At 36.9% G+C, this 12,592-nt stretch overlaps 1 protein-coding gene across 2 annotated transcripts in view; it reads right to left on the bottom strand.

Annotated features, from left to right (window-relative positions):
• The window catches only part of LOC113058681 (kinase suppressor of Ras 1-like), a 32,388-nt gene that overhangs the window by 4,967 nt on the left and 14,829 nt on the right, over positions 1–12,592 (bottom strand). Inside the window, exons 1-10 of one of the 2 annotated variants that reach the window (XM_026226820.1) lie at positions 9,940–10,085; positions 8,065–8,212; positions 6,250–6,703; positions 3,213–3,370; positions 2,836–2,905; positions 2,649–2,732; positions 2,504–2,565; positions 2,305–2,420; positions 1,547–1,715; positions 386–431 (exon numbers count right to left, since the gene is read on the bottom strand). In XM_026226820.1, the coding sequence (XP_026082605.1) occupies positions 386–431; positions 1,547–1,715; positions 2,305–2,420; positions 2,504–2,565; positions 2,649–2,732; positions 2,836–2,905; positions 3,213–3,370; positions 6,250–6,703; positions 8,065–8,212; positions 9,940–9,942 (1,310 nt within the window). In that variant the 5' untranslated portion in view covers positions 9,943–10,085. Of the gene's footprint in view, positions 1–385; positions 432–1,546; positions 1,716–2,304; positions 2,421–2,503; positions 2,566–2,648; positions 2,733–2,835; positions 2,906–3,212; positions 3,371–6,249; positions 6,704–8,064; positions 8,213–9,939; positions 10,086–12,592 lie in introns of those variants that run through there. The other variant, XM_026226819.1, reaches the window with a different exon arrangement.

Here is a 12,592-nt window from a genome sequence, read left to right as displayed (position 1 = left end):
TACTTCAGTTTCGGCCTTTCCTCTGAAAAAGGTATAAAATGACTTCAACCTACATTTACAGTGCTTTTTTTTTTTTTTTTTTTTACATTTTTGGTGCTTGACATCCTCCTTTGTGTGTCACAACTTGTAGCATGCACAATGAGGTTTAAATTGCAGTGAAAATTCTCCAGAAGTCAGTGCTGCAAGGTTGGTTCCATGTGAACTTGGCACAAATGATTAATTCGTGATGAGGAAATAACCTCTAGTCATTGGGCTACAGTTCAGAAACATGTAAATACAAGGCACCATGAGGAAACCCATTTTTATTATTAAATAATAATTTGCATGGGGTAAAAACGTTTCTAGAAATCCTAAAAAAAAAAACAGATATTGAGTTTTGTCTTACCTGGTGGTGTTGTAACCTCCGTCTGAATGCATAGAGCTGGATACATCTGTGATGAAAAAGAAGAAATACGTCAATGTTGATATTGTATATCTCTTGATCGCCTCTTTGACCAGTTTCCTCCAGGCTCTTTCATCCAGTTTGGAGTGACGTCCCAATCACAGAGGATCCACTTCTTAATAATAGACTTCACTGTGCTTCTAGGCCACGATAAAGTCTTTGACATTTTGTATCTATCTCCTGATTTGTGCCTGTCCACAGCTTTTTCCTGGAGATCTTTTGACAGTGCCTTGCCTTGTCCTTGTTAGGGTCTGCTGCCATTGACGAGAATACCACGGTGAAGAATTGTTGAATAAAGTCTTTATTTTAGTTTTCTTTCTGCACAAAAAGTATTTCTAGTAGCATCATAAAATTACTGTTGAACCTCTGATGTCACATGGACTATTTCAACAATGTCCGAACTACATTTCTGGGCCTGGTGAGATTTCAGTTGCATTGCTGTCTATCCAGGGTCAGAAAGCTCTTGGACTTCATCAAAAATATCTTAATTTGTGTTTTGAAGAACAGCAATCATAATTAATGACTTTTTTTTTTTTGGGTGAACCATCCCTTGAATACAATATAATCTGCACAAGTTAATAATATGTGTTTTTACCATTCACACCACAAGAGGCACAAAGAGAAAAGCACAAAATACTGCAAAATATCCCATAGATGACCACTAGAAGGCGACACACCACAGTATAAGAACTACTAGCAGCTTAATCTCAAATTGCTAAATTCACTACAGTTAAAGTGCTCAAGAATGGAAAGCACAGTTGAGTTGTCTGCAAAAAATGAACTCAGACACCATGCCTGAAGAGTAAACAACAGACAGTTTTGTGGTGTGGAGGATTGTTGACTCACCATGCTGAAAGAAGCAGGCAGCTATTGCATGGGACAAATTGAAAAATGTCCGCAAGGAAATGAGTACGACCCGGTTAAGCAACTTGCTTGTTAGTATACATCCATTGAAGAGTTTATTTCACAGCATTGGAAACAAGAAAGGTGTGCTTAAGAATGCTGTGCTACAAAAAGAGTGGCCTTCTGTAGTGTAGAAGTTTAAATGGGTTTATATGCGGGAGGCAAATAAGATCCTGTGGTATCCGTGTAAACGAGACTAACCTGGGAAGTGAAAGCGACTGTCAATGTGACCCTTAGGGGAGGAGTTGGGTGGCGGGGTGGCGCTTGAAGGGTTGCTCTGACCGGAGGGGGCAGGTGAGGAGGGGGTGGAGGAGGTGGTGGAGGAGGGGTTACTGCTGGAGTCCAGGTGACTCAGTGATGGAGGGTGGTCCTGAAGGGAGGGACACATATCTTATGATACCTTCTCCAAAATGGATGTTTGACACAAATAAGACATTGCAAAAATATCAAAATGAAAATGATCATTTATGTCATATGATTTATTTACTTTATATACTATTAATGATACCAATTAGTTTTCTTATTATTATTTAACATAGAAATCTTACAGCATTTTAACAAAGAAGATTACATATTTCGTGGGTAATCGCTAGCATTAATAAATGGAATTGCAATAATAAATTAAAATAATATAATTTTATATAATTTATCATTCATTCACTTTAAATAATATGTTGGTAAAAAAAAAAAAAAATAAAAAAAAAAAATAAAATAATATATATATATATATATATATATATATATATATATATATATATATATATATATATAATAATAATATATATATATATATATATATATATATATATATATATATATATATATATAGTAATATAAATATAATATATTATAAATAGCACGTATAAAAATTTAGTATATAAATATAGCATATACAAATAATTCTAATAATGCAGAGTTAGTATGCCATGACTTCCTGGTTTGTGTGACTTGCTACATGCCTTTTTGTTTATTGCCTTCGGTAATGTTCCGTACTGAGACTGAGACTCTGCTGGTCGCTCCACCTGGTTATTGATACCTGACGGCACTGACTCTGTTCTTCTGATCTTGTTTGGAACTGAAAGAACAAAAGAGAACAGAACTTTAGATCACCTGCAAAGCTTTCTGAATACACAGTATACAGCTTGTACAAAATCTTACATTGTGCAAATGAAATCCTGCACTTTGGGGCCTCTTTGGTACATCTATTGTGGCACTTCACCCTAAAAGAGATCGAAGCAAACATTAGCAGGAAGATACTGGTTTGCAGATGTGGTTTGCCTTAGTGATTCCTATGTTTGCTTACTTGCACTGTTTACATTTAACACCAAACATCATGTTCTTCTTGCACACCTGACACGTCTGAGACAACCAGGACTTGGTGGAAAACCTTTGAGGAGGCACAAAAAGAAAGCCAATTTCAGTTGTGTTAGAAGCTGGAAAACAAACACTGACGTAAGAATAAAAACAAGCAAAAATTCAATGACCAGTACCTGTGTGTGACATCCAGACCGATATCCTTTCTCATGATTACTGGGGAGCTTCCGTGGGATGCAACATTGTCTGTATGATGTTAAAGAAAAATGGATTGCACTCAAAATGGATTAAAATAGAGTTTGGTGTTAGCATCTATAAGCTTTAGAGCTGACTGGATGAATTTTTCACTGCAGTGCATTCCGGGAATGCTGTACACATGTATGCCAAATCAACATATTTCATAAGCAAACATAAGACAGATGTCTAACTTTAGCCTTTTCAACTGGAGTGCACCTACAGTATGATGAATAAAATGTTCTCTTGGTAGGAAGCTCACTCGGTTTTGGAACACACAAATTAGTCTTTTATTTGCAGATGAATAAAAACCACTTACTTCTTACTCCTGCAGAGTCTCCCAGGTGACTGGGGGTATTTGGGAGAATGCATGGGGAACGGGCAGACAACAGTGGTGACCGTGAGGGCGAGTCTTCCCAGCCGTTTCCTCCACCGTTTACCTGCACGTTCAGGAGCGGCTTATTTTTCTTTCCATTCCTGCAGGGCAGAGGACACTACATTTGGTATCTGGGTAGCTGACATCAAATACTGACATCAGGGTGACATGCTATAATGCATTTAAATAGGATTTGTTTTTTTTATTATTAAATATCAAATAATTAAATAATTTAATTATAAAATATAAAACATGGATTGAACATTTGAAGATGACACTATAATTTTTACCCCACATAACCATTTCAAATCAACTTGTGTAAAACAAAAACCATATACATGTTAACCTAAAATCACGAACACTCTCAGCAACCAAACATTTAACTGGACTTATTACAATACACCCAATTATAACTCACAGAACGGGCTCATAATGACTCATTCTGCACCTCCCTGCAAAAAAATATTTCTATGGCACTTTAAATAAACACTCGTCTGCAACTTGTCCACCACAAATATTAAAAAAATGAGGTGCAAATACAGGCGTGCAGCTTCACAGGCAGGGAGTTGTAGCGGTGGACTTCAGTTCACACACATATTATGAGGAGGAGCTCCAATCCTGCAGACATTTATTGGCATAGAGGAGCGGGAATTATCAAGAACTGGACGCCAGCGAGTCTGAGAAGAGGTCTGACCTCGGCCTTGAGCTAACAGGAAACACTGGGGCTACGTAAAGGGGCGGAAGCATGGGGAGTGTTGAACTACTCTCCAAAATCTGCCTGGAATTGGGCCAGCAGTGATCTCAGATGACACAGCAGATCACTCCCACAGACCGAACACACGCTGGCCAGGGTACACGTATGAACAGCGTTGTGTTTTTGTTTTTTATTAGAATAAGTCGTGTGTCAAATGCACTTTTAGTTTTCCTATTTAACTCGACCTTGTACTGTCTGAGCATTTTAGTATAATCTTAGTCAATGAAAACACACTCAAAATTATAAATCGCAGTGATTGTTGTCATATGAGGATTTATTTTTTTCACTTTAACAAATAAATACACAAATCAATAGAATGTGGACTCATAAACATGGTTTATTTTACCTCATCTAGAGTACTGATTTAATATGGGCTATTTATGTGGTCAAATAATAAACAAAATAAAAGTGTGCTAATACGTTTATATTTTAAAATAAAAAGTATAGAAATAAAATTACTTTATTTTACACCTAAAAATGCAATGCTTATATTTACATAAAAATGTCTCCCTTTTTACGGTTTGATTTCTTTTTATGAATCTTCATCATTACAATTAGTCGATCTAAAACAGTGACACTGCATTAACAGCTGTCAGCCATGCTCGTACGCCAGTGAGCAATCTGCAAGAATTTTTACAGCACATTTTTTATTTTGTTCGTGCATGCACACCTGTGCACCACTTAATATGCACCCGATTATAAAAGTGAAATTCCTGATAGCAATTCCAATTATTCCAAATAGCAAAAATGATCTCTATTAAAACAAGAGCAGTTGAGTAAGTGAATTTATCCTGCAACCACAATCGCAAACAAAATTGTCAGATTTCATGACAGAACAGACTGGCTGAACATGTCACATGGAGATCACTAAACTCCATCTTACTTGTTTGTCGTGTTTTCAGATCATCGTCGCACTTCCACAATGAAAACGAGGGCAAACATTTCTCGTCATAGTTTTTGTTAACGAAATTAACAGTAAACTAAAATAATATGTGGAATCTTTTTGTCTAAGAAGGATTTCTTTATTTATGCTGCAGGGCTAAATGTTAGGCTGAGTTAGGCAACATGTTGTTACGTGACGCAAACATTGTGCAATGTATAACTTTCCTCTGGATTTATAGAGTCAGCGTCCTGCTCAGTTTACACGCAGTTTAACAAAGATAGAGCATGTTGACATTAATTATTTCCTGTTTCAAACTTGTAACACTTCCTTTCTTCTTTGGAACACAAATGGTCAATTTAAAAATATATATATTTCCTGGCCAATCTTCTTATTAAAGTGAATGAGGAATGGGGCTGCCAAAAGATCAAAATGCATGAAAGTCTCATAAAAGTGGTCCATATAACTTTATTGCTATATTTAAAAACTTCTTAAACGATTCAGTAGCTTTATGCAAACTGTAATTTATTATCCTTTGAAAATAAAAGTAATCCTGGCACAGATTTGATCTACAGTATCATGTAGTAAGTGTTTCTGAGAATCTGGTTTACAGTACTAAGTTGTACCAGGAAAACTTTATTTTATTTTTTAAAGAAATTAATACTTCTTATATTCAACAAGGACTCATTCACTTGATGATAGTAAGGACTGTTATAATTTTACAAAATATTTTTATTTTTGAAACAAATGCCCTTCTTTGAACTTTCTATTAATCAAAAAATGATGAATAGAAATGTATCACAGTTTCCAACAAAAATGTTACACAGCGAAAACTTCAAATGATTTCCAAAGTATCATGTGACCCTGAAGACTGGAGTTATGGCTGCTGAAAATTCAGCTTATATAAATAAATTACATTTTAAAATATATTAAACAAGAAAAAGGGGTTACAAAAAGCATTTTAAAGAACCTAAACCTTTGAATAGTAGTTTACCTGCATGCAGAACTGTGATTGGTCTGTGATTTTCTTTGCACATATTTATAGCCTAATGTGTGTATTTCTGCTTATAGCTGACTTACAACTGGATACTTTTTTTTTTTTTGTTATTACAGAAAAAAACGCATGTCTGATATGCCATTTCATTTACACTGAAACATCGCCAGCACTAGGATTTCATTCAGCAATTTCTGAGTTTGCGGTCAAATATTTGTTGCGGTAAAATGTCAAAATTAGCTCTAACTCGACATCATACAGCTGTCAAAATAAACAGTCTCAAAGCAAACTTTAAGAAGAGATCATTGTGCCATGGAGTAATAAATCAAATATTATTCAGTGCTGAACTTACTTGTTGGGTGTAATTTCATCAATCCGGTTGGCCAGTTGGCTCTGGCTCTTGCTGCGAGTGAGAGTGATGCTGGGCAGGAGGTTTAGCAGCTTACGGGATGGAGGTGGTGGAGTTCGTGGCGGCTTTAGTTTTCCATACCTTCTCTGTGGCGGTGTGACTGGAGGGGTGGACAGCAGTCCGGAGGTGCAGCGGTTCAGCTGCGGGGAGGATGAAAAAGGGTCCATCAGCCCATCACAGTGTGGGTGGACGATTGTAGGGAAGTCTGTTGAGGGTAGGGCCGAAACAGAGACACAGGAACGAGGGGCAGGGAAAGCAGAAGGAGGGGGCCAGCTGGTTGGGTTGGGACTGTAAATCTGATGTGCACGCATAGAAGAAGACAGTGGGTCAGCAGAGGTACTGTCACGGTGACTGGGTTCTGCTATCCACGGGATACCGTCTTTCCTAAGTGCTCCCCCTAAAACAGAAAGAGTGAGAGACGATTCAGAAGCAGGTGGATGATCAATGCAATGCAGGGCTCCAGACCTCAACTCAAATGACTGCTCACCAGTGTTATGTCAGTGTTATTTACATACCAGCATAGAATTTATTGTTATTGTTAATTTTGTATAATTTAAGTATACATTATAGTAATTCTGTGCCTGTAATGTGTTTAGTTTTTAATATTTCTATTTAGTTTTAACTTCTTTTTATTTCAGTTTTAGTTTTGTTTTTAGTACTTCAACTTATTTCATTTCATTTATTTGCCAAGGCAACTCATTTCTAATTGTGTTTTATTATATTAAATTAAATTAAAAAGTATTTAAACTTTACAATAACAACTGTTGTTCATAAATGCGATCAAAATTAAACTTTTGCCATAATCGATGATCTGGAAAACTTTATGTGCTGCTGTTTGGTTTTGTCAAATATCAATTCATGAGCATCTCATAATCATGCATTTTAATACATATTAAAATGTAATTTATTCCTGTAATGGCAAAGCTGAATTTTCAGAATTACTTCAGTCTTAAGTTACATGATCCTTCAGAAATCACTTGAATATCCTGATTTGGTTCAGTTTGGCGAAAAATTTCCTATTATTTTCTTAAAAACGCCTTATATTAAAAACCGTTTCACCGCTTAATATTTTTGTGAAAACAGTGATAAAGTCAGGATTGTTTAAATAGAAATTGTTTTTTTGTCTATATGCTAAAATACTAAAATGGCCAATAGCTTAAATCTAAACCTTGAGCATTAACTCTTACAGTGCGTTCCGAACAGGATATATCGCCCTCTGAAGGGCATCGAAGTGCTCAAAACTGGCCACTTTAAAGATCGCCTCGGAAAGAAGTATTTAAAAGTGTACAAATGATAGACACTATGGGCCCCCAAGTTGTTTGCCATATTTATGCGTTTTTGGTGTATAAGTTGCTTAAATTTAGAACTATATGGCATGAATTACGCATAGGCAAAATGTATCCTTTCAAAACCAACTGCTTATGAAGAAATATCCAACGGTCTTGGGGCGATGAACCAAAAATAAATAAATTTAACTAACATTAAAGAAAAGGCGCTGTTCCAAGTGTGTTTTTTGGGAGGTCAACCAGCATACAAAATGTGCGATGAAGGCGCCTCCTTGATCGTCTGTAAGATGAGGCAGAAGTGCGTTCCAAAAAGAGAGGTTTTTTTTTTACCCTTACACCCTTCATCCATTCAAAGCTCTCACTCCAGAGGGTAAACACTTTGAAGGGATTAGGGCATAGAGATGAGCCCTTCTGAAGGGAACGAAGGATGAGTGTGCGTGAAGAGTGTAAGGAGGAAGGAGTCAGCAGTGACCTGTGTCAGTAGCGCTCTTGAGACAAGAGAGGGCAGCAGTGATACGGGAACGCTCCTCAATGCTAGAGCCCAGCTTTTTCATGGTGTCTTCCACCTGCGCACTGGACATCTGCAGCAGAGCATCCAGAGACAGCTTCACAGGGACTGCCTGGAAGACAGAAGAAAACATTAATCATGGCATATAGGCAGAAATGGACATAGGTGATTCATTACTCATTATTCAACATCATACATCAAAACTGATCTTTAATTCAACAGCACTAGATATTCACTTCATGACTCCGTATTACCTTATTTGACCAGAGTCTATGGCATTTCTGTAGCTGTGGTCAGACAGAATAGAGACTATATAGTAATTAGAGAAAGATTAAGTGATAAAGCCCCCAGGAATCCCCCCGGCGCCACTAAGACTGCTGGCATCTCGTGGCACCAGACTGAGCCAATGTCCAGATACCAGTTTTCTTTCTCTGTCTGCCCATCTCTGTTCCATTCCTCCGCCCTACAACATTCCTGCACTCTTTGGCGTCTCCCTGCCGAATTTAAATTCTCACCCAAAACACACACACACACACATGACTGAGAAGCTGCCCAGCAACAGTTATAGTTGTGGTCAATGTAGTCTAGTGATTGAATAGATAAAAGGACACAAGGCTCTTTGGTCTAAAAGATCAAGGGAGGTACATAGAGTCTAGAACTAAAGTTGTAAAATCATCAGTGTTGTTACTGTATAGAGTGAACCAATATATATTTGCCTTTAAAATTAGGATACCATAAGAAAAGTACGTTTTTTTGTCTGTACTAAATATTGATTTGTAAAAAATAAACAAAATAAAACCAAAAGTGATATTCAAAAACAAGGTATATCCCCAATTTACACACGTGACTGTGTTTGAATGAAGTGGGTGTGTGTATTTCACCATATGATGAACAAGTTAAACAGCCTTCTAAATGACACTGGGGGGAATGGAAATCTCCCAGCATCCTCGTGGAGACTTCCTTTTTGAACAAGAGCCAGACATCAGAATTAAGAGCACAGATTTCTTCTCAACAAATACTACAACATCATCCCTTCATTAAGCTCAAACCTGGAAGCATAATCTCTACACAAACATACAGTAACATGAATCCATTTTTAACTAATGGACATATTAATGTTTATTCTCTCTTTTGTCATTCAGAAAACATAACAGAATGAATGAGGGTGTAAAATGCACCTCTGGTTGATCTATACGACGTGTACATCCAAGTTAATAAGTACATGAATTGCTGTGTTAAAACAGACAAGCTGGGGCAGAGAGCAGGTGAAATGACACATACCGATACCGAGGTGATGTCTGAACATGCCTTCTACCGGAGTTTATGAGCTGACGTAACACAGGGAGTGATGCTTCCACCCAAACAAACACTCACAAACTCCCACCCACCGCAATTAAAATCACCCAGGTGAACTCCCCTAAAAAACTATTCTTCAAGAGAAGGCGTTATCAGTGACAGTTTCTGCCGGTCCGGCAGTAAAGCGTCACATGAATCTACAATCAAAAAGAAAAAGTGTGACAGCGGGTGCTTACAGATGAAATCAATAGATCCAAATCACCAAGCTGCTTCAGGGGAATTTCAGCTTGATAAGCATCTCAAACAGAAGGAAAACTAGGAATTTCCTCACAAGCTCGTGAGTCTGCAAGCCTCTTGACATGAGCCTGATGTTTTCAAAAAGCATTAGCAGGTATCTGCTGTCGGTAATTCTGTTTGCAGACTTTCTATTACCACAGAGGCTTGCGTGCAGGCAGGAAACCAACAAAAACATCAAAAACTAAACACAGCTGACAAAGTCTTCAAATCAGACTGTTAAATATGAAGCAGTCAAGTTTACTGTACCATGAGAGATTGTCCACTGAAGTTGTCCTTTACTAAATCTCATATCCCAGAAACAACAAACCAAAGTCTCTTCTCAAAGTCTCAAGCCAGTCACGCTGTGAGAGCTGCTCCCTTCCAACCCAAACTTCCCCTCCTACTCGTCCTGTCCCTCCTCTCTTTCCTCACTGTCCCTCCCCTCTATCCCTCTTTCCTTCCTGTTAACATGCCTGGGAAGTCTCTCCACAGCTCTCGACACTCCTCCTAAAAGCATATGGTCACCGACAGAGGCATTTGGTTTCCTGTGTGCAGATCAACATCCCTTCTCATAGGATGGGTCAGATTGGTCAATTTGTCAAATCAGAGGCCAAATGCATGAATGTGACAACAACTTTCATGGTAATGTCAACAAATCAGTATCATTTTTTTTCATTTAGAAAAGAAAAATTGCACTTAAACACCATTGAACTAGAATTAAAATGAAAGTTGAAAATATGAAAAATATGAAATGGCAACTAGAATAGTGTATAAATAATGCTAAATAACACTGATCCATTATATGCATATCTGCTGTCTGTGAGAGTCAGTGAGTAACCGATGTCACAAGTTGACGTCTTTACACTTGAATTATTTTGTATATTGTGACTCATTCCCTGATGTTCCCAGCTGCGATGGTGATGGGGTTTCCCATTGCTCAATTATAGGGAGAGTGCAGCAACAACCATGACACACCATCCAATTTTGTGTTGTTTTTTTCAGTTTGTTCCTGTTAATGTATTTTGTAGTGGTGATGGACTGTGAGTCGCTTACGGAATATAATGCTCAATTTAAATCAACCAGGGTTTGCAGCATTTGAGTTTAGGCAGTCCGAAACATGCTAACGTGTGTTGTAGAGTAAGTCTAAAGGGCACAGGCAGGAGTGGTTGTGTGAGTCATATTTTTGTGGGTCAAATTCTGTGGATCTACTGGAGGCCTTCCTTAAGGCAGAGATAAAGAGAAATAGATAGAAAGAAGAAGAGTCTTTGACGAATGCAATCTCACCCAAACCTCTGTTTCCTGTGCTGTACCCGCTCTCTCGCTCTCCTTTGTTTTCTCTGATGTGGCCTCTCTTTTGGCCATGGGATGAGCACTCATGCACAAAATGTATGGTGACAGGTCAAAGACGGACATAGGCCAGCCTAACCCTCATTAATCTCTGTCTCACAGTCACACAGTCAAAAGACATCCTGCGCCATTAATATTCTCATAAATGTCTTTTTGTAGAGCAGTGGAATTTGTGTGGTATCAGTATTGTCTGCTCAGTTAGCGGTTGTGGAGCTGACAGTAAAGATGTGCAAAATTGCATGTTTTTCAAGTCTACTAGTCAGAGGGCTGCCAGAAAGACTGTATTGTATGAATTAAGGAAACCCGGTATAATAAAGTTGGTTTCAAGTTCATCTGACCACTATCAGAATTGTTTCTTAGGGGCCACAAGAACAAGATTGGATCAGAATTGTGTCTTGGATCAGAAAAGAGTCTTGTGAGATGTTTAATCTGTTTTACATCAATTTAGCATTTTAGGAGTGCAAAACTAGAATAAAGTTTTTCTTTTTAGAATAAAGAATAAAAGTAAGAAAACATTGAATAACTAGTTTATAGCATGGCAAGTCAGTTTTAAAGGTTTCGTTTTTTTGGGGGGCAAAAGTGTTGAAATTGTCAGAAAGAACACTTTTTCTCATTAAAAACAAAATGTTGAAGCTGAAAATTCATGGCTATCAAGGTATTTGCAATTTTTTAAATAAAGTTGTGCCTTTTAGGATACAAATTTTAATTTTTTACATTTTTTATTAAAATACAAATTTGTCACATAAAAGTCACAGCTTTATTTATTTTTAATTTTTTTTCTGGGAGAAATTGACCTTTTAATAATTCAGTTGTGCTACCGTGGCTTAAATAACCACTTTTTCCCAATAAAAACAAAAAAACACTGAAAATAAACTGAATCGAATTAGTTTTATCTCAGTAGTATTTTAGTTCAGTTTTAACTTTTATTTATTTCCAGTTAGTACATTTTCCAAAATAACTTATTTTAGTAATTTGCCAAGGAAACATTTCTGTTTATTTAGTTAAAAGAATTTATTTAATATTTATATATATATATATATATATATATATATATATATATATATATATATATATATATATATTAGCTTTAGTTAATAATAGCATAAGCACACGTCATACAAACACTATAAAGCACATTTAGATAACTTGATTTAAAAGAAAAAAGAGAGAAATGAGTTGAGAGAAAAGAGAGAAGTGATAGTATCATTTGCTTACAGATGCTACTTGTGTTTGATATCTTGTTTTGTAATGCAATGACGTTCAGACATTTTAGTTGTGACCTAGATGGCATGAAATCAGCATGATTAAACATGATCAGATTCAGATATGAAGGGTATTTTTTAACAGACATGGATAGCATCAGTCACCCTAGATAGTTCTCAATTTCTAGTAACTGTTATGTCAAGAAATACACACAAAGCAGTAGCAATAAGAAGACAGCTGAGGTGTTTCATTTTAGTTCTGTAGATGCGCCAGAAACAACGAGACACGCATATGCAAAACATCTTCCCTAAACTGTCTTATCATGCAAATGCATTCACACAGGCCCCAGTGTCATCTTCTCTGCCCACAG

The sequence above is a fragment of the Carassius auratus genome, chromosome 40 (assembly GCF_003368295.1).
Source record: "Carassius auratus strain Wakin chromosome 40, ASM336829v1, whole genome shotgun sequence".
Lineage (NCBI taxonomy): Eukaryota > Metazoa > Chordata > Actinopteri > Cypriniformes > Cyprinidae > Carassius > Carassius auratus.
This window is presented reverse-complemented; position numbering and strand designations above follow the sequence as displayed.